Genomic DNA, 22,697 nt, shown 5'->3' with positions numbered 1-22,697 from the left:
ATAACAAGTTTCATCTTTTCTTCCTATAGTTCATGTCTCAGATCATGGTTTACTTGATCAGCATTGTCAGCTCCATATTCTGTGGGCATCTTGGAAAAGTGGAATTGGACTCCGTTACTCTTGCTGCTGCTGTATGTATCTTTTCATCTGGCTTTCTGATAATGTCTACCACTAATGCTTTAAAAAAATAAGTGGAAAAAGCATGTGAAGCATAGCAAATGGAATTATTTCCATTCAAATCCCTCTGCATGTGTGTGGAGTGCGAGGTTTTTACATAAGAACATAAGAATTGCCACTGCTGGGTCAGCCCAGTGGTCCATCGTGCCCAGCAGTCCGCTCATGCGGCGGCCCTCTGGTCAAAGACCAGTGCCCTAACTGAGACCAGCCCTACCTGCGTATGTTCTGGTTCAGCAGGAACTTGTCTAACTTTGTCTTGAATCCCTGGAGGGTGTTTCCCCCTATGACAGACTCCGGAAGAGCGTTCCAGTTTTCTAACACACTCTTGATGAAGAAGAACTTCCTTACGTTTGTACGGAATCTGTCCCCTTTCAGCTTTAGAGAGTGCCTTCTCGTTCTCTCTACCTTGGAGAGGGTGAACAACCTGTCTTTATCTACTAAGTCTATTCCCTTCATTATCTTGAATGTTTTGATCATGTCCCCTCTCAGTCTCCTCTGTTGAGGGAGAATAGGCCCAGTTTCTTTAATCTTTTGTTGTATGGCAGCTCCTCCAACCCCTTAACCGTCTTAGTCGCTCTTCTCTGGACCCTTTCAAGTAGTACCGCGTCCTTCTTCATGTACGGCGACCAGTGCTGGACACAGTACTCCAGGTGAGGGCGCTCCATAGCCCGGTACAGCGGCATGATAATCTTCTTTGATCTTTATCATTCCTAGCGTTTTGCTTGTTTATTTATTTATTACAATCACTCCAATATAAAATGACATAGGGGAAAAAGAAAAGAAAATATATTGATCGATCACCAAATAATTGATCTTAGAATTCAGCCACCAAAAGGGAGGAGGGGGAGCCACAAGAGAATAATAGAGTTTAGGCACTATAAATGCCCTAAAGTGAGCTTTATCAGAGGATCTTCCACAGTTCACCCCCAGCCAGTCTTCCACTGGATTTGCTCCAAAGAAATTTGTAAGTTTTCTCTAGCCACATACAGCACTGCTTGCGTTTGGTAGCGCTATAGAAATAATAAACAGTAGTAGTAGCCACTAAAAATCCCACAAGATGTCTGAGATCAAAACACACAAAAATTCTTCCTCCAAAGCATGATAAATTGATTTCAAGGAAACGTGAAATTAAAACGGGCACCAAAAGCGATGGCTCTTGGTCTAAGCACCAAGAAATTATGCCATCTTTTCTGTGTCAAATTAGAACTTATTTTTACGCTTCCTCAGTACAGCTCATTCATATGCTTGAAATATAGTTGCAGTTGTGTTTCAGTAGAGCTCAAGAGAAAATCTTATATCAAGGTGGCTCTTTGTGTAACTATATCGGAAATATGACACCAAGAATCCCATCGTCAAAACTAGTTTGAGTCCCTTCTTACAAACCTGCCACAGTGTTTTCATCGCGTCTTGATAAAGAAAGATATTGTACCTTCAGAAGGTAATGGCTCAACAGGTATCCCCATGATCTCTGTGAAACCTTAGGCAAATTCAGGAATCTCAAGTTTATTCCTCCTATGTTGATTTTTCAAAAAAACTTCAATTTATGGTGTATAAAATCCATGTTTCTAATCTGAGTCAGATTAACATCACTTAGAAAACTTTAACCTTATAGTTTGCTGTTCCGTGCTGAAAACTGATTCTCCATTTCACCAGAAATATTTGATAAATCTTGCTTAAAATTACCAGCAAAAAAAAAAAAGGCAAGGAGGAGCCTAAACTTTGTAGGCCCCACAGAACGCTTCTAAGATGGTTACAGCAAGTTTTTCAACATCAGCCTCCAGAAAGTATTAACCTTCTTCATTGAATACAACTCCCAACACCTGGAAAATGGAAGTGAAAGCGCCTAGAGCCCATCAAGAAGAGAAGTCATCTGCTGGAGGTCCCTCAGATTCCTGTTTTGGTAAATTGCTTTTGACCGACTTGCACCCCCTCCCAAAGGATAGTGCTTCCAGGTCCTAGTGGAGCTATTCTTGCTATATGAAGCCTGTCCAAGCTGTGGTCCACCAACACGTCCATGGACCCAACCAAAGTGGGATCACTCTCTGTACATGAAAGGACACCAAAGCTCTCCTGCATTCTTTGCTGCAACACAATTGCCCGAAGTGTGTTAGAGGGGACAGTGTGGCTCTCAACCTTCCTCATCACTATCAACCAGTGAAAAAGACACTAGTAAAATAAGGGAAATGGCTGGGTAAGGCAAAGCTTCCTTTCATGCAGCTCACCTCTCTGCCATCTTGGCCCTCAGTCCTTGTGTGTACATTTCTGCATGTATATTTGTGTTGTCTGTATGTCCTTCACCTGGAGGGAAAAGAACGTTTGAATGGAGTAGTTCAGAAATATTCATTTGGATTGGAAAGAATAATAAAATGAAACCAAGCATTTATATATCTAAACATTAGATGTCACTGTCAACACACTTCATAAAAATGCATTATACATTTAAACCATAGGGTGGCAGTGTGCACAGTAGGAAGCAATACACATATGACCAATAGCAAAGATTAATTCACTAAGTGTCACTACTAGTAGCAATCATTAAGAAAGCTATGTGGTTCATTCAGTAGGTTTCACAGTAGAATGTATAACTAAGAAGAAGAGTTTAAGTTAAGTTTAAGTTTATTAGGATTTTTATACCGCCTATCAAGGTTTTCTAAGCGGTTTTACAATCAGATACTGATACAATCATTCCTGAATCACTTTAAGCCAGCCTAGGAGGAAGAGGGCATGATGCAAATTGGAGAGGGGGGGAAGGTATGCATGGCTGGAAAAGCATATAGAGCATGTTGTAGAATAATTTTCAGTCCTCTGCATGCATGTTTTTTCTTTCTGCTTCTCTAAAGCACCAATTTTGTAACTTTTATGCCCTCTTTCCTTGTGTATCCATTGTGTCGAAAGATATGCTCACTTTTGTTTTCCTGTAACTCGCTTAGTAAATTTTGAATAAGCGATTCATCAAATCAAAATAAAACTTGATATATCTGTATCAGTATCTCTGTTTGTGTCTCTGTAGCAGTGTTCCTTCTTAAGCTGTACAGGAGGCCTCTCCCTCCATTCCTGCTGGTAAAAGTGAAGCATCGGTATCACATCTTCAATAGCAAGGAACAGACAGATTCTGCCCCTCAAAACTGAAAATAAGATATTGATGCGCTACTTGGTGGAAGAGGTTGTTAAATCATAAGAGGATTGTGAAAAATTTCATGAGGACCTTACAGGATTGGATATCCAAATGGTAGATGACATTTTTTGTGAACAAGTGCAAAGTGATATATATATAGGAATGAGGAATTCAAAGTATAGTTGCATGATGCAAGGTTCCATATGGCGGCTAGGGCTCTTCTTAAGACCCACTTATTCAAAGACGCCTTTACTATTTAAATCTTTCACTCGGTCACTCATGCTCTTCTAAAAGATTCAGATCATAGTATTCCCCTTCCTTTTGTTCATTCCTCAATTGTCTCCTATCATATATTGATTGTATTTCTACCCCATCTTCTTTCTGTATCATGTTAGTTTTGTCCTTTTTTTCCTATTTGTGATACGTCATTTACTTAAGTTGTTTTAATCTTTTTAATTATATTTATTTTTATCCCAAATTTTTTCTTAAAAATCTGTAAATCGCTTAGAAGTTGTATAAGCGATATTGCCAAATTTTAATAAAAACTTGAAGGAAAGGAGAGGTTAGGGGGGGAGAGGTCTATAAAATCCTGAATAGAGTGGTTAAGGTGAGAATCATTTGTCTGCTTCAAAAATACAATCACTATGGGGCACTCAATGAAGCTGCTAAGTCAAGGGTGTTACAACCCCAGACTTTGAGGGCCATACGCAGAGGAGTAGCAAGAGTGAGAGGCACCCAGGGCAGAGGCGCGCCCCTCCCTCGCCGCCTTCTCTGCGTTCCCCCCACCTCCATTCGCTCCTTCCCTGCTACCTCTTGCCGCGTGTGCGCCCCTTCCTTCCCCCGTACCTCTAACATTCCCAGTGCAAGCAGCAACCCCAACCTGCTGCGCCATCATCGGCTCTTCCTCTGATGTCACTTCCTAAGTGCAGGTCCAGGAAGCGATGGCAGAGGAAGAGCCAACACTGGCGTGAGCAGCAGGTTGGAGTTGCTACTTGCGTCGGGAATGTTGGAGATACGGGGGAAGGGAAGGGGTCATGCGCAGTAGTGAGGGACAGGGAAGGAGCGGGGGGGGGGTGCCATCGCCCCCACAAAGACAGTGTCCAGGGTGGACTGGCACCTGCCCCACCCCCCTTTACTATGCTACTGGCCATAATCCAGTAGCATTTTCAGGATTTCCCCAGTGAAGATGTGGGAGTTCTGTCTGCATGCAGTGCTTCCATTGTATACAAATCAATCTCTTGCATGTTCATTTTTTTCACCCTCTACCCCCAAATTATTGACATTTTAAGAAGCAATTCCATGTAACGCAATATTTGTTCCTGGACAATAAATGTAATTTTCTAACTGCTCACGCCTAAAAAGTATAGAAAATGTCTTATTTCCATAAAACTTTGCTTTTGTGACCAGGATAGTCAAATTTTGCATTCTTATAAAATCATAGAAAGTAACATATGAATCACAATTAACATTTATTTATATTGAAGTTATACAAATATGACCTCAGAGGATTTAGAAATGAGTAGATTTTTGAGATTTGCGATTATATTGTAAGTCACTTTCACAAATCAGCCCCCAGATGTAGTCTCCCATCATGTTCTCATTATATTGTCCTTGGTATCCTGGTGGAAGCTCTCACCTTGCTCCACTGAATATACTCCCATGTTCTCCCTGAATATCTCAAGATGAGCATCGAGGACATGGACTTTGAGCGACATCCTTCAGTCCATTTTACTGTATTTCTTCACCATATTCTCAACCAACTCCACATAGTTTTCGGCCCAGGAAGCTCCAAATTTCTGTGACACAGCTGTTCCAAGCTGCTTTCTCCTTCCTTGTTAGTTTCTTGAGAAATTCCTTGCACTCTAGGATCTTCTTTATATGTGGTCCGATGAAGACAGAGAACTCAGCCAGTCCTGCCTTTGGTAGTGCATCTTTGTGTCCCTGTTGTTCCAAAGGCAGAGATAGCAGGGAAACATGGAAACCTATTGGGAATTCACCATTTTGAAGTCTCCAATGACCTCCCAGCTGTATTCATCATTCTTCAAAGTGCCTAGTATGGTCTTGATGCTATTGTAATCCTCTTTGAGGTGCATTGAGTGAACCAGTGGAAGAGATGGGTAGTTGTTCCCGTTATGGAGCAGCACGGCTTGATACTCCTGGATGAGCTGTTGGTGTCAATGAAGAGATGACACTCTTTGGGGTTTTAGGTGATTCCAATTACCTCAGACTGGTCACTTCGTGGCAGAAGCAGAGCTCATCTTGATGGGTGAAGAAAGTGGAAAAAGCTTGATGACACTTCTTCTGATCTGTGACTTGCACACTTTCATTCAACAAGTTCCACTGCTTGAGCCTTGATGTCAAGCCTCATTTCCCTCTCCCCTTGGCCCCCTGCCTGCCTGTATTGCTCCCAAACAGCCGTTCTTATCCTCCCTCCATCCTGGCTTCCTGGTTTCTTCTGCTGTTCGTTCGCGTCTCCCCTCTTCTTCAAAGCAGCCTGCTGAAGATCGCTGGCCGCTCTCCACCTCGGTAGCATGTTCCCTCTGACGTGACCCCGCCCCTCCTCTGACGTACGGGATCGCGTCAGAGGGAACATGCTACCGAGGTGGAGAGCGGCATGCGAGGATCGCTACAGCTGACGGCGATCCTCAGCAGGCTTCTTTGAAGAGGAGGGCAGACGCGAACAAAGAGCAGCAACAGCAGCGGTGGCAGAGGTTTGTTGTCTGGCGGTGAGTGAGGGCAGGAGGGGGGAGTTGCCGGCTTGTTCTCCACATCTGTGGTCGCCAAACTCCACATGCATAGTAGCGTTCTACTGGCACAGAGTTACAGATCATGGAACACAAAGTTTGAAGTACTTAGGGTTTTATTATTAGTGATATTAAGGGGTATATTTTTAAAGGGATTTTCTGCAGATAAACAGGCATTTACCTAAAAAGAAAGCTCTTTTGAAAAAGTCTAATTCCTGTGTCCCACTCTCCACAAACAAGGGGAAAATATTGGTTCTACTTTTGCCTATAGAGAAAAGAGATAATGCGCTGGATGGGGTTGGACCACTGACTCAGTAATGTGTATGCAGGAAGCTTGTTTCTAACATCTGGTCTATACTTCCTGACCTGCAAACTTTGCATGTCCATAATTTTACCCACATCCCTTGCCAAGCCACTGATTTTTCAAAGGGAAATGTAGGCTGGAAGCTCTGTGGGGAGGCCAGTTTGAATGAAGAATTTGATAACGAGACTATGTTCAAAAGACATTTGTATAATCTTTCTTGCCCTCCTGTTTTCTGCTTTGGTTTCCAGGTTATAAATGTCACAGGCATTTCAGTGGGCTCTGGCTTATCTTCTGCATGTGATACTCTTATGTCTCAGGTATGTAAAAATGATTGTTTGCTCTGTGATGATTGGTCTTGTAGGGGATAATTTTTATACAGCCTTTACCTGAATAAAGCATGTTTTATTTGTGGGGAAAATGACTACAATATAATTGTGTAGGGGCATAAATGAATAACAAGATAATGCTGCCTAGAACCGTAGTTGGGGCGCAGAGGGGTGGGGTTGTGATGTGTGCACTTTTAGGATGAGTGTCTGGTGGAAGCCTATTCTATAAAGCAGCTGTGTTCAGTCAGTCCTTGAACCCAATTGGGTTTTCAGGTTTTCCCCAATGAATATAAATTATATAAGGTATAAATTATCCTTCCCCTCTCTACACGGTATTCGCTATGCAGGCAAACTGGGAAAATCCCTTCTCTTCAGAATCACAGGTCTTTGGAACGACCTTACTACCCCGCTGCGGAACCTGGGCTCCCTCCAATTATTCCGCAAGCAACTGAAAACCTGGCTTTTCACTAAAATGTAATTCTATCCCCCCTTACTCTTCTCTTCTATATATAAGTTCATGTAAACCTTTTTTTTCCCTTCTCTTCCTATATTTTAAGTTCTTGTAAACCGTGCCGAGCTCCACAACATCCGTGGAGATGATGCGGTATATAAACTTAAGGTTTAGTTTAGTTTAGAATATGTATGAGATCTGTTTGGGATGGGACTTGATATACCGCTTTTTCTGTGTGTGGTTATAATCAATGTGGTTTACATATTTATTTTTTTTTTAGACAGGTACTTATTTTATACCTGGGGCAATGAAGCGTTAAATGATTTGCCCAGCATCGCTAGGAGCTGCAGTGGGAATCAAACTTACAACCTCAGGGTGCTGAGGCAGTTGCTCTAACCACTAGGCCATTGCTCCACACCAGTTTACTGCAAATTACACTGTTGTTCAAACATAGGGGAGTAAACATATATCCCCCAAATTTTGAACTGCTCTCCTTAAACTACATGAAAATTTATTTTTTAGCCAGATCCATCAGAAAAGGGAACAAATACCCCTAAAAGCACTTGGTTTAAAGGATAAGCTCAACAATGATAATTGATCCAAAAATATTTCATATTTTTTAATATCTTAAATTTAAAAACAGCTTGATTAGACATTACTTATACATCTTCAGTAGACTTTAATCTTATCTCCCCTCAGCCATCTCTTTTCCAAGCTTAACCGTTTTAGTCTTTCCTCATACGAGATGAGTTCCATCCCCTTTATCATCTTGGTCACTCTTCTTTGAACCTTTTATATGCCTCTGTATCATTCTTGAAATAAGGAGATCAGTATTGAGCGCAATACTCCAGGTATATATTTTTTATACTATTTCATGGTAGTATTATTATTAGGCTTCAATTTGCTGTTTTCAAGTTTACCTCATTTGTTGCATTTATGTTTACTGTATATTTGATCATTTTACTATTGTTTACAAAATTATAATTTTTATGTTAAAACTACCTGCTGTACACCACCTTGGATGAATTTCTTCATAAAGGGGGGTTAATCCCAATAAATAATAATAAAATTACTTCTCTCTTTCCAAACAGTTGCTAAAATTATCAAACAAGTCTTGAACCATTATTGTATCCTTCAACAGTTCCACTGACAACAAAACTCTGCTTAATGGCGTGTTTGCAGGCTGTTTTCTGTGCATAAACTCCACATGGTCTTGCAGGCCACAGGTCGGCTACCTATGATCTATAAGAAAAATGTTGAATGCATGAGGAATGCTGCAAATACGAAGGGCATTAAATAATTTATCTACCTGAGTTTGAAAGAAAGTAGCAAGCATGTTGAAACAAGTCTGTGGCATGTCTCAAGGTTACTCATGCACAGTTGCAACTTAGTGCGAATCTAACATTCCAAGAGACATGATGTCAGGAGAGTCCTCGTGAATCAAGTAAGAAGAAATTGCTAGATCTGGAGCACTGTTCAGTGATAAAATTTATCATAAAAGAAGGGAAAAAGCCAAAGGAGATCAATACGCGTATGACTGCAGTTTATGGTGAGTCTGCCCCATCCTACAAAGTATAATTTTGGAACAAGCAGTTTAAGTGGGGTAGAGAGTCCATTGAAGATGACCCTGAAACTGGACGGCCTGTGAAAGCAACTTCCACAGAAATGTGCAAGAAAGTTGAGGGGTTAATTTTGTCAGGCAGATGAATTAAGGTTTCCCAAATGGCTGAAGAAATGGGCATCTTGACAGGTACAATTTGGAAGATAATTCATGGAACGTTAGGCATGTCCAAGTTTAATGCAAGATGAGTTCCAAGAATGTTGACACTATGTCGGAAGGCCATGAGGCTCCGGTGCTGTCAGGAGAACTTGGATCTCATCTGCTCCATGAAGAACCAAGTGAATTTTTTTCATTGTTTGGTGACTGGAGATAAGACTTGGGTGCAAAATGGAGTCGATGCAAAATGGAGTCGATGCAAAAAAGTTCAAGTCAGAAAAATCTGCAGGCAAAGTCATGGCAATTGTCTTATGGGATGATGAAGGACTTTGGCTTCTGGAATTCATGCCACACAAGACGACCATAACTGGAGAGAGTTAAGCCAACACAATGATTGCTTTGTGGGAGTCAATCAAGGAGAAAAGGTGAGAAAAATTCATAACAGGCATGCTGCTTCTTCACGACAATGCGACAGTGCATATGTCACAACAATCGCAGGCTGCCATCTGAGAATGTGGCTTTCAGCAGCTGAACCATCCACCCCACAGTCCCGACCTGGCTCCCTCGGATTATTTTCTGTTTTGAGTTTTGAAGAAATCTTTCTGTGGACAGCGGTTTTCAAGTGATGAAGATGCCAAGGAAGCTGTAACGTCCTGGTTTGAAGGTCAAAAAGAATTCTTTTCAAAGGGGTTAGTCATCCACTTTTCCTGCAGTGAAGTGTATGGAGCTGTCGGGAGGACTATAGTGAAAAATAAAACAAACATTTTTATTTATTTTTTTTAACACTTTTCTTTCCTAATGAGGTAGATAAATTATTGAACGCCCCTCATAAAAGTCTTAATGCAGCTCCCAAATTAACCATTTCCGTGATTAAAAATAAATAAATAAGAGAAGCAAATTTTTTTGTTGCCAGAAATCTAATTTTTCCTAGTGCATTTCTGCCACAAGATGGAACTGACATTTTGTGACAGGCAATATATCAAGCTCTAAATAACCCCCCCTCCCCCCCCTTTTTAGTAAGCCATGGTAGAGGTCTTTACTGCGGCCCAGAGCGCTTAAATGGTCCAGTGCTGCTCCAACATTCATAGCATTCCTATGAGCATTGGAGCATTTAGCACTCTGAGCCATGGTAGAAACCTCTACCACTGCCTAGAAAAAGAGGCTCTTAACGTGGAAACTGCTTTGTTTTTCTGCGGCTCCCCTTTCCTTGGGTATCTGTCATCTAGGGAGATGCATTTGAACCGTTGACCTTTGGGTGCATTTCCCTTTCATGTTTTCAGACATATGGCAGTAAGAACCTGAAGCGTGTGGGGATCATTCTGCAGCGAGGGATCCTTATCCTGCTCCTCTTCTGCTTCCCTTGCTGGGCTTTCTTCATCAACACCGAATCCATCCTGCTTCTCTTCAGACAGGACCCTGAAGTGGCCAGGTTTGTCTTTGTGCTTAGTTCATATCTTTGTCTGTGGAATGGTGATCATGGGCAACCTTTCTCAAGAGTTCTTCCTTTTTTTTATTTATTGGGTTTTCTTTATATATATATATATATATATATATATATATATATATATATATATATATATATATATATATATATATATATATTTATATTTATATTTATATTTATTAGCAATTGTGAAGTGAACATACAACCAGTAGTGAAGAGAGCATAGAAAACAGAACAAGTAGTGAAACAGCCATTAAGAAATTGTAAAGCTCATTAGTTTCTGCGCTGTTTTCTGAGTGAATACATAATCACCTCATTTGAATTCATTTCGATACAATCTGCATTGATCTTCATATGTTTTTGCCTTCCGTTTTGTAACGGACACTATGCTTGATTCTCACTGTGCAGAAAGACTTTTAGCCCACAAGTAGAATGACAGATCTTACTGATTGCCTAAGTAATTAAGATGCATTCTTTTTCCCTCCCCCTTCAGGTTAACACAGGTTTATGTTATGATCTTTATCCCAGCTTTGCCTGTAAGTTCACATTTTACTGCTCTTTCTTTGTCTTACATTATAAACAAATTAGTAGTTAAAAATGTGTTTAAATGTCGTCTTTGGAGTGGGAGAGAGGCAATACACATCACATCATATCATATAACCTAAGCGGGATATAAGAAACAATATGGTATGGTTAAAATGTGATGCGTTTTGCATTTGCAATTGATGCTCGTGTTAGAACAGCGACCTCTACCATTTTTAGCATGAAATTTCACCATAATTTTCCATTTGCTTTGAATTTCTGCTTTTGCATTCCACTTCCCATATTTCTGGGATCAATTTTGGTTTTATTTACTGAGGGGGAAATTTAATAAGTGATGCCCAAAGTTAGGCACCAGATTGATCCCCACTAAGTTAGTTTTCTGTAAAGGGCACAGTGCATGGAATCACCTTTTATAGAATACTAGTTTACTGTGTATTTCACACCTAACTGGGCACAAGGATTTGCCTGCCTAAAGCTGATATAAATGCTCACACCCAACTAATGACAGTTAGGTGTTAAAATAACTGTGCCTAAATTCTGGAAATGCCACGCCCAAAGTTCAGTACTATCCACACAATAGTTAACCAGCTGGGAATGGCTCCTGGCTGGCTAAATACCGCTAAACCAGCTAACTACTAAAATTCAGCGGGAGATTGGCAGGTCACTGACTATGATGCGCCAATAGTCATTTGCTGACCGGCTAAGTCTAGTGGCAAGATAGACCCGCCTAAAAAGCAGGTCTACCTTTGGCTTCTAGGCCTCAGCCGGACAGCTGATGACCATTGACTTGGCTGACTATGTCTATGGCGGCTGAATTTAACATAGAAATTCAATGCTGGTGGCCGGATATGGCCCCAGCATTGAATAGCCAGGTACACCGCCAACTGCAGGGAGTTAGTCAGGCTGCCTCTTGTGGTATGAATATCGGCCTCTATGAAAATTAGGAGCACATGTTGTAGCATAAGGCATGGGGCAGATCCACATGTAACTCTTAATATCAATAATTGATATCTCCTATTTAGCTAATTAGTTTCCATATGGATCTGAGATCAATGTCCAACTTTGGGCAACCTATAAAGAATCTGATGGGGAATGTTTAATGAATTAAATATTTATCCCTGGGGAAAAAACGTGCAGCACTGGCAGATCTTCTAACCAGAGTTTCCACTTGAGAAATGCACTATGCATCTCATTTAAGACGATTCAGTGGCATTGATCTGGGTATGTTTTGTGTGTTTTCTGCTCTGTAGGCCGTTTTCCTTTTCCAGCTACAAACAAGATATTTGCAGAATCAGGTACAATTTTAATGACTCTAAAATCCTTTCTTGCCATTTCCCCCAGTTTAGCTACACGCAGGCTTTGTACGTAGAGAGATATGATTGTACTATAAGCTAGAAATTATATTTTCCTAAGCCTGGCAGGTTGCTTTTTTTTTTCTTCCACCTCATTTAGAGCCAGGGCTGGGATTCACAACCACCCCAGAAGAAAAGCAGGGGTCAATATTCAGAGTGGGGCCTCACCAATGACCTGTTGATGCCCCTGTACAGGTCATTGGTGAGGCCCCACTTGGAGTATTGTGTTCAGTTCTGGCGAAAGACGTAAGAAGACTTGAGGCGGTCCAGAGGAGGGCGACGAAAATGATAGGAGGCTTGCGCCAGAAGACATATGAGGAGAGACTGGAAGCCCTGAATATGTATACCCTAGAGGAAAGGAGAGACGGGAGATATGATTCAGACGTTCAAATACTTGAAGGGTATTAACGTAGAACAAAATCTTTTCCAGAGAAAGGAAAATGGTAAAACCAGAGGACATAATTTGAGGTTGAGGGGTGGTAGATTCAGGGGCAGTGTTAGGAAATTCTACTTTACGGAGAGGGTAGTGGATGCCTGGAATGCGCTTCCGAGAGAGGTGGTGGAGAATAAAACTGTGACTGAGTTCAAAGAAGCATGGGATGAACACAGAAGATTTAGAATCAGAAAATAATATTAAATATTGAACTAGGCCAGTTAACATAGAAACATAGAAACTGACGGCAGAAAAGGGCCAAGGCCCATCTAGTCTGCCCATACCAATGTCCCACCCCCTAACTCCCTCCCCGAAGAGATCCCACGTGCCAATTCCATTTTTTCTTAAAATCTGACACGCTGCTGGCCTCAATCACCTCCAGTGGAAGACTATTACTGGGCAGACTTGCACGGTCTGTGTCTGTGTATGGCCGTTTGGTGGAGGATGGGCAGGGGAGGGCTTCAATGACTGGGAGGGTGTAGATGGGCTGGAGTAAGTCTTAACAGAGATTTCGGCAGTTGGAACCCAAGCACAGTACCGGGTAAAGCTTTGGATTCTTGCCCAGAAATAGCTAAGAAGAAAAAATAAAAAAAAAAAAAAAATTTAAATTGAATCAGGTTGGGCAGACTGGATGGACCATTCGGGTCTTTATCTGCCGTCATCTACTATGTTACTATGAAAACAAAAAAAGGTTCTACCAAAGAGATTCCACAAGGAAAACAGCAGCGCAAACCCAAAAGAAACTGTGGAATTGATGATCCTGTCAGAAATAATTGCTGCTTTTTATGGGGACGGGTGGGGATGGAGGTAATTCCTTGCGGGGATGGGTGGGATTTCTGTCCCCGTGCAACTCTCTACTCAAGACTCATGTACGTGTGTTCCCTTGGCCCTCCATTCATAGAAGACTGCTGTCTCCTGAGTTGGTTGTTTGGCTGCTTTTATTTCTTCTGTCAAGTCTATGAGTTCAAATCCTATAGTCCATCTCTCTTTATGGGGGGTTATCTTTTGACACGTGTTACCCTATCAAGAGATTTTCTTCCATATCATATCACATGCTGATCTGAGCCAGAAACTTGAACAACTGTGAGCTTGAATCTAAAGCTGGGTCCACGAAGCTCTAATTGTTGATACAAAGTAACTTTTACTATTAAACTGTTCTTTTACATGTTTTTCCTGTTGCCAAAATTGTTTCTCTTAGTTAATAGTAAGTGCTTAAAGATATTGCAACTTGGCCTGCTCAAAAAACCCAGTTATATTAACAATTTTCTTCCCCTCTACACCTAGGGGTTATATTGCACAAAAATTATAATCCTAAAATTACTATGAATAATCTGATTTTCTCAATAATTGGATCTTAGCATGCACCAGGGGATCTTTTATCCCTGACAGTACCACAACAGACTGCTGAGACCTTTTGGAGAGGTGTGTGCTTTCCTCAGAGCCTCTATAATATCGGTCAGATGGGGGTGGGAAGGGGGGAGAGGTTAAAGGGTAGCCGGGTGCTGTTCAGAGGTTGGCCTCAAGCTGCAAAGAAATATATTCTTAAAAAATGTTTTCCTTGGAGAAGCTTGAGGGAGAGAGGGTATTGTGCAGATTTCAGATATACAGAACTTCCACTGGGAATGAGTTGCAGAAAGAAATTGGCTATAAATGGCCATAGTGAATTTTAAACAAGGACTTTATTTTCTTGACTCTGTGGGGGGTGTTTTCCTTCATGGATCCCTGGTACAAGACTGTCAGACTGGCAGCATGTGACATGACAGGCTTAGAATTGTGAAGCATGCAGGAATGCCAGCAATCCTGGGCTCAAGACATCAGAGCACAGGACCAAGTTTTCAGGAATGTTTAAATAGCATTGTACTCAGGCATGGAATTTTGTAAAGACTTTTCCTTAGACCAGACGGAGGAAAGTTGAATCAATCAGTTGCTTTCCCTGTCATTTCTTCCATTCCTCAGGCTGTGAAAATTATTGAGGGAAGGGATGTTGCTCTCATTCTGAAGGGAATTTAGACTTATACCAGTCCATTCTCCATGCAGTGCTAAATGCTTAGAGAGTCTGAGTTGTTTGGTAGAATAGTGAGAGGCCTAAAGTGTGCAAGTCTGCCCAGTACTGGCCTTAGTTCAATATTTAATATTTTCTGATTCTAGATCCTCTGTGTTTATCCCGTGCTTCTTTGAACTCAGTCACAGTTTTACTCTCCACTCAGGACAATTTACATGAATTTATTCAGGTACTCAAGCATTTTCCCCTGTCTGCCCTGGCAGGCTCACAATCTATCTAATGTACTTGGGCAGTGGGGGATTAAGTGACTTTCCAGGGTCACAAGGAGCAATGTGGGTTTGAACCCACAACCTCAGGGTGCTAAGGCTGTGGCTTTAACCACTGCGCCACAGTCTCTCCATTCTCTTCTTGCTGGGGCTGAGAACTTTTCAGTGGCCCCTTGTTTGTGATGTCATAATGCCTCATTCCACCAATGCCTAAGAGCCAACCTCATCGATGATATCATAATGGCGTGGTTTCTCTATACACTTCTCCCTCATTATTCGCGGGGGATACGGGCAGAGCCGGACTGCGAATGGCGAAAAACCGCAATTATCTGGTGGTCTAGAGGGCTTTCGGGGCAGGAGCGATCTTCCTACGCTCCTGCCCCGTGCAGATCGCCATGAGGAAATGGCTGTAGGGAGTTCCCGTCGTAGTCTCGAGAGACGTCGGTGATGTCATAATGACTTGGCTTGGCTTATACTAGATGCATTTGTCTCATTGAAACAAGAAATGTCAAAAAAAGGGTGGCGTAACTTGTGGAGCCAGGAATTTACATCATATTTATTTAATGTTCTATACCATTCTCAGAACAGTTTACATGAATTTATTCAGGTACGCAAGCATTTTTCCCTGTCTGTCCAGGTGGGCTGACAATCTATCTAATGTATGTGTACCTGGGCAATGGGGGGATTAAGCGACTTTCCCAGGGTCATAAGAAGCAGTGTGGGCTTGAACCTACAACCTTGGGGTGCTGAGGCTGTAGCTTTTAACACTGTGCCACCCTCGCCCTCTGACTTGCAGAAATAGTAATCCTAACTATGCCTGGTTAGCTAGACTGGTACCAAAGTGAATCGAATGAATGGGGACTCTGACATGTAATCACATTTCATCAACTGGCTGTTTTCAAGGCACATCCCCTGACTTTTTCACAACTGCCATCTCAGCTGATTGATACTATACATTTTAAAATACTAAGAAAATCTTGAAATATAAACATTAGAAGTAATTAAAGAATATCTTGATTGGACTTCTGATGATTTTGGCACACTGATGCTCAGTTTGAACTATTTAAGTCTTCTGAAGGTAGTCACTGTTTCTTCATAATATATAAAAATATAAATGAAAGGTCATTATTGTGATTAGTTGTTGCTAATTTTAAAATGTATGCTTTATTCATAGGCCCACCAAAAGGTTAATCCTGCCCTGCTCTATAGAAATGTCTTGTGACATTTAAGTCCAACATAATTGTTAACAGAGGCAAAAGATGACCTGATGTTACCCCTACTCAGTAACGTACCATGCTGTTAAAACAGAGGTTTTGTTTCACTTGGGCTAAAAGGCTGGTGAGATTGATGATTAAACAAAGTGTTTCATAAGAAACAAATGTTTAAATTTCTCCTGTCATCTTCATAGAGGTGGGACATAAAGACTGTGGTGAAAGCAGTTAGCTTAACAGAGTTAAAAAAAAAAATAAAAAAGGGTTGGATAATTTCCTAAAAGAAAAGTCTATAAGCCATTATTTCTAGGATAAGCAGCATAAAATCTGTTTAATTCTTTGGGATCTTTCTAGGTATTTGTGACCTGGATTGGAAACAGGATACCGGGCTTGATGGACCTTTGGGGTATCCCAGTATGGCAATTCTTATGTTCAGAATCTCATGTGACAGATGGAATATTTCTATACATTGTATACGTTTATCGATGCTGTACATTACAGGTCCATGCCTCAGAGAGGTACTGGCAGATCCCCTGGTTTCAAGACATTAAGGAATCAATATTCAGCTGGCAACACTGAATGGTTTTTAGCCGTCACTGATATTATTTCTGAATATTTAGTGACAGGCTATGTCCAGGTACTGTTAGGACTATGTTTGGTTTTTTTTCGTATTTATTTAATATGAATTTTGGGATAGTGGGAATAATAAGATAGATATTAATTATAAAATGGAAGACAGGAAAGTTGTTTATGTGAGATGACTGAAAGGCCTATGCAGCAAACCTGGTTATTTTTCAGAATGACAGTCACCTTTGATAGTTCAATTTATTTTTCCAAATCACACTATTTGACTTTGAACCCCATTCAGTATATGTTTAATAAGAACCAAGGCATAGGCAATGAGAGATGATGTTGGGTCGACATGACATTGTTCTCTAGAAAACTTGGTAAGATAATAAGTTCTGGGAAAAGGCTGATGGCCTGCTTTGAGCTGAACCAATGAGGTTCTCGAAGAATAGGGGGATTGCAGGGATAGAGCTAACCTAGGCCAATGAGAGAGGGTCAAGTGTGAGAGTTCTCTTCCCCCCCCCCCTCTTTTCCCAGAACTTATTATCTTACCAAGTTTTCTAGTGGACAATATCATGTTGACCCAACAACATGTAATTCTTGTTGGCTATGCCTTTACTCTTCTTGAACATATACTGAATAGGGTTCCGATTCAAATATGTGATGTGGAAAAATAACTGAATAACCATCTAACCTGACTGTCATTCTGAAAAACAGCCAGGCTTGCCACATAGGCCTTTTAGCCATCTTAAAGAGACAACTTTCCTGTCTTCATTTTATTATTAACATCTATCTTATTCCCTTGCTATCCCATAATTCTTATACAAATTATACTAAAAAAAATTTAGTCCCAACAGTACCAGCATTAAATATTTGGGTTTATGCAGCCATCTATCTCTTACGTAGTTAGATGCCATATTCAGCACTTGACCGCTTAAGTCATACTGCTTAAAAATAGGGCCATATTTTATGCAGTCTGATATGGCCACTTAAACTTGGGTGGTTAAGTGCTGAATATCGGCACTTAACCGCACAAGTGCCCTCTCCTGTCGGCAAAATAGCTGACTGAGTTTAGCAGTCTATAGTGATATTTAACAGCTCTAAATGGTTAACTGATGCTGAATATAGGCCTGAGCATGCAATTTTATCTGGACAGGAGCCATTTCTGGCTGGTTCAATCACTTTCAATATGGACCCCTAAATTTTTTGACAGTCGCATTAAGGAAGAGTCTTCCTGCTTGGCAAGAATGTAAACCATCTTTAATTTTCTGTCTTTGTTTCTCAGGGAATTATTTGGCCTCAGGTTATAACAGGTGGTGCAGCAAATGTCATTAATGCTCTTGTCAATGCAGTTCTGGTGTATGCGCTGAACCTCGGAGTGGTGTAAGTCAAAAGTCGTGATGTTTTGTACAGTGTGATACAGATTTTGGATTATATATCGGGGTATTACCTGTGCTTTTCTGTGATATTATGCCTTTCTCTGAAAGTATATTCACTGGTGTGAGGGTGAGAGGCACCCAGGGTGGTGGTGCCCTTCCCACGATCTCCCTTCCCTTCTTTCCCCCATACCTCTAGTTGTTTACAGCCACAAACAATAGGTCGTCTCTCCCGCTGACATCACTTCCTATGACAGAAGTGATGTCAGCGGGAGAGATGACGCGGTCGTGAGGAGCACGTTGAAGTCGTTGCTCGTGGCAGTGAACAACTAGAGATACCGGGGGAAGGGAAGGGGGGGCGCGTGTATGGTGAGGGGAGGAGTGGGAGGAGGTGCCAGCATCCCCATCAACATCGCAGCCAGAGCAGACCGCCCCACCCCCGCACACCCTTACTACACCACTGAGTATATTTTGAGCTTCTGTGTAGAAAGTTGGTTGCAGGCTACGTAGCTGAAACACGGTTATGTCTTCTCGCATCTGACACATTTGTGAATAAAGACTTCCTCACTGCATTTCTCTGAAGACTTGGAGATACTATTATCTTTACCGTCACTGACACTTATTTTTATTGGACCCCATCTCTGTACGCTCTTTGTGTTCACATGGGTTCCTTGCCTCCTGTGGCCTCCATGTTTTGTCCCACAGCCCCTCTTTTCAGAGGCAGACTTCTCAGGAGGCCTAAGGGCAGCAACGTCTTGTGTTGGCCAGCTGACATAACTTTTAGGAGGAGAGGGAGAACACACGTGATTTCAGAGAGGGGTGGGGGAGGGTTAAATATAAATCCATCATTACTAGTAGAACAGTGACGTCGACCAAGTTGTTGGTTTTTTTTATTTTTTTTTTTTTGGGAGGGGGGGGGCAGAGAAGGAGAGATCAGACTTTTTAGTCCTCTTCTAAGGCCACCATTATAGAATAAAATCTACCTTCACAAAAAATGGCACATAACATATAAATCTCTGCAAACACAATCCCTGGTGTGATATTGAAACTGTATTAAACAGTGTCAAGCTTTGGAATACAGGGAGGGTAATTTTTCAGAGGCAGGTTCAGTCCTTGGCACCGTTAGGCTAGCTGACCAGAAAATAGACTTTTACAAGACCGATTAAAACTTAATCAAACAATAAACAATTGTATGTACAACAACCTTTTAGTGATATTAAAGACCTTCCTCTGATTTGGGCTACATGGCAGTTGTAAACTGCTCCTGCCTTTCTTGTCAGTCTTAGTTTTGGTGTGACCCGTGCCGTTGTATGTTAAAGATCCAAAGAGTACAGAAAGGAAGGTCAAGTGCTTCAGACAGAAGGAAAATACAATTTTGCTTTTATTCTCTTCTTTGTAGGGGATCTGCCTTGGCTAACACCATTTCTCAGTTTACCTTGTCTGGTCTCCTGTTTTGTTATATTTATTCAAAAAAATTATACGTTGAAACCTGGGCAGGTATGTTTATATTCCAACTTCTGTAATTTTATGTAAACCAATTGTTTGCATAATTTTTCTTTGTTTTTCTAGTAATCAATTTGTGTCCATTGTAGAATATACAAAGGTCATTTTAAAAGCATTTCCACATGCAGCTAGTGGCATTTCCATGTATAGATATGATTCATGTGTAAATGGTGGTTTCAGAAATCTGTTTATTTACATGTGGCTATGGTTGGGATGCAAATCATTTAGTGGGCCAAAAACTTTTATATATATTTCCATCGTAGAATGGGAATCTTTGGCTACGGTGGGGATGGATGAAAATTGCATCTTGTCGCCACTGGGTTGTTCCTGGGGAGGGGAGTGTTATGATTGAGTGTGTGGAAACGATTATGTTTGAGGGTTACAAAAAAGGAGGGAGAAGAAAATGTGACACACATAAGTAGGGTTTGATGCATTGTTCTCTTTCCTTTAAGAGTCCACTAGTGTGGGGGGAGTAAGTGATACATGTTTGTTCTTTTTGGCATACCTTGAGTTTAAAAAAAGGTTTGGACAAGTTCCTGGAGGAAAAGTCTATGAGTGCTATTGACAGTCATGGAGCAAGCCACTGCTTGCCCTGGGATTGGTAGCATGGAATGTTGCTACTATTTGGGTTTCTGACAGGTACTGGGAAGCAAAATAGTGGGCTAGATGACCCATCAGTCTGACCCAATATGGCTAATTTTATGTAACTTTTCTCAGGCCAGCCTGGTGGTAATGTTGTTTACTGCCGTACAGATGACCTGGGTTTCATTCCTGGGTCAGGCTTTTGCTCTTCAGAGCAGCTGGGACTGGTGGTGTTGAGCAGACAGTAAATGCTGTTTGAATCCGGAATGCATGCATGCAGGGAATCAAGTCTGCAAAAGAAGATTTCTGGTGCCTCTGGCCAGGACAGGTGAAATATGATTAAACTGAAATTCTAAGGGAGCAGAATCAAAACAGCTGGATCAAAATAACAATTCTGCAAAATCCTAAAAAGCCTCAGTCATGCTTTGTTAGGAAATCTGGAAGTTATGTATGGGTGCAAGCGTTGGGGTATAGTTGGCATTGGAGCCATCCAATCCAGACATATAAAAAAGAAAGTTATACAGTTTCTTGTTTCATCCAGGATGGTCCAGGGAATGTCTCCAGGAGTGGGGTGCGTTTATTCAGTTGGCCATTCCCAGCCTGCTCATGATGTGCATTGAATGGTGGACTTTTGAACTAGGAGGATTTTTGGCAGGTTGGTTCCACTATATATTGAATGTGTGTGTTCTGTTTTAGAAACTTTTCAAGTGTTGATCTCATTTGCTACTTTTACTGTCTTTCCAGGCTTGGTGAGTGTGGTTGAGCTGGGAGCTCAGGCTATAATTCTGCAACTGGTCACTGCAGCCTACATGGTATGTCGTTTTAGTTTATAACTCTTAATTTGTAAAGGCTCCAATTTATAAACTGTCCTCTGCTTCTTAACCAGCTGGGTGACCTTATTCATCAGTTTCTAAAATCTTTTAATATGCCATAGAAGGCCTCCAATAATTGCAAACATACAAGTATTGCTGATGGGCCCAGATAAGGTCTCTCGAATAGTAGACCAGGGTGAGGCCCACTTACTTGGGCTTACCAGCTTTTTCTTACTTTCCATGAAAATTAGCCTTGTTTTAAAGGGGAAATCCATGCCCATAAATCAAGAGGGCTTATTGTCCAGACCAGTTATTCCCAAATGTATTTTCCTATGGCAGAATCCCTAAAATATTTTTCATACCCAACTCCACCCTTCCTCTGGACCTGTTGTATTGGTGGTGGTCTAGATGAGGCAGGAGCAATGCCCAGTCATTCCTGCCTATGCTGGCTTCACTGACAAAATGGCTGCTGGGATCTCCTGAGGCAGACTTGCAAGACTGCCACTGGAGGTCCTGACAGCCAGTTTGAGATTAGAGTTGATGTGGGCAGGAGTGATCCACAGTGTTCCTATCCATGTTGATTCCAAAATGGGTGGCAAGACCTCCAGTGGCAGTCTTGTGAGAGATCCTGGCAGCCATTTTGTCAGTAGACTGACATGGCAGAGAGTTTGTGCAACCCAGTTTGGTAATCACTGGTCCAGACAGATGAATATAGTCTCCTGGATGAATGGTAAGTCAGTTTCAGAGCCCAAAAGTTATTTTATGCTTATTTATTTGTTTTGTTTTGTTTTTTTATAATGGCAAAGGTTTTTTTTTTCTATCCATCCTATGGTATGTGACACCCGGGACCCATTATTTTTTTTGACACCCCCCTACCCCTCCCTCCCCCCCCCCCCCCCGCATGTAAAAAAATATTTTTAGTAATGTTCCCCCCTCAGGTGCCAGCCATGAGGGAGTGTTCCTGGCCTAGGAGTCATGGTCCGGGAACTTCCCTTCTCATGGCCCAGTGCCAAGGTTCTGGATAGTCCCCATGGCCCAGCATGTTCCCAGCCTTCTCTCCCTTTACCTTCCGTGAAACTGAAAAAACTGCCAGCCTCGGCAGTGATTCAGCTACGTCGCCTGCGGCTCCCCTTCCTGCTTTCCGCGTCTGCCTCTGCAATCCACCTGGGCAGAAACAGGAAGTTGCATCATTGGCAGACGTGGAAAGCAGGAAGGGAAGCTGTGGGCGACGTAGCTGAAATCACTGCCGAGGCTGGCAGTTTTTTCAGTTTCATGGAAGGTAAAGGGAGAGAAGGCTGGGAACATGCTGGGCCACAGGGACTATCCAGAGCCTTGGCACCGGGCCATGAGAAGAGAAGTTCCCGTACCATGACTCCCAGGCTGGGAACACCCCCCTCATGGCTGGCACCCGGGGGGGGGAACCCCCCCCCCCCTTGGTACGTCACTGGTTCTATCTCTACTGTACTTCAGATGTTTCAGCCAAGGAGGTGCTTTCATCCGACAGTTCAGTCGGTGTCTATACTTCCTGTCTAAATCAAAAATAGTCCAGTGGTCGAATATCAAAATCACTGGTAGTGACTTGTCGGCTGTGCTTTTGCAACCTTGAAAATAGAATAAGCATATGCACAGTCTGTGTGACCCGGTTTCCATTCTGTGCCATAGTTAAAGAAAGAAAGAAAGATGATAGAAGAAAAATCCCCCAAAGACTGCAGTTACTGCAGATACTGGCCAGTTAAATTGGCAGCTGGAATAGTCTACCTCCTTGTAAAAAA

At 41.8% G+C, this 22,697-nt stretch overlaps 1 protein-coding gene across 2 annotated transcripts in view; it reads left to right on the top strand.

Moving 5' to 3' along the window:
• Positions 1–22,697, top strand: part of LOC117349427 (multidrug and toxin extrusion protein 2-like) — a 50,897-nt gene that overhangs the window by 1,465 nt on the left and 26,735 nt on the right. For both annotated transcript variants that reach the window (XM_033922890.1, XM_033922889.1), the window contains exons 2-10: positions 30–131; positions 6,589–6,657; positions 10,115–10,263; positions 10,772–10,814; positions 12,072–12,116; positions 17,938–18,035; positions 19,428–19,525; positions 20,655–20,768; positions 20,858–20,925. In XM_033922890.1, coding sequence (XP_033778781.1) covers positions 33–131; positions 6,589–6,657; positions 10,115–10,263; positions 10,772–10,814; positions 12,072–12,116; positions 17,938–18,035; positions 19,428–19,525; positions 20,655–20,768; positions 20,858–20,925 — 783 coding nt within the window. In that variant the 5' untranslated portion in view covers positions 30–32. The remainder of the gene's footprint in view (positions 1–29; positions 132–6,588; positions 6,658–10,114; positions 10,264–10,771; positions 10,815–12,071; positions 12,117–17,937; positions 18,036–19,427; positions 19,526–20,654; positions 20,769–20,857; positions 20,926–22,697) is intronic.

This window comes from Geotrypetes seraphini, chromosome 15, assembly GCF_902459505.1.
Source record: "Geotrypetes seraphini chromosome 15, aGeoSer1.1, whole genome shotgun sequence".
Classification (NCBI taxonomy): domain Eukaryota; kingdom Metazoa; phylum Chordata; class Amphibia; order Gymnophiona; family Dermophiidae; genus Geotrypetes; species Geotrypetes seraphini.
This window is presented reverse-complemented; position numbering and strand designations above follow the sequence as displayed.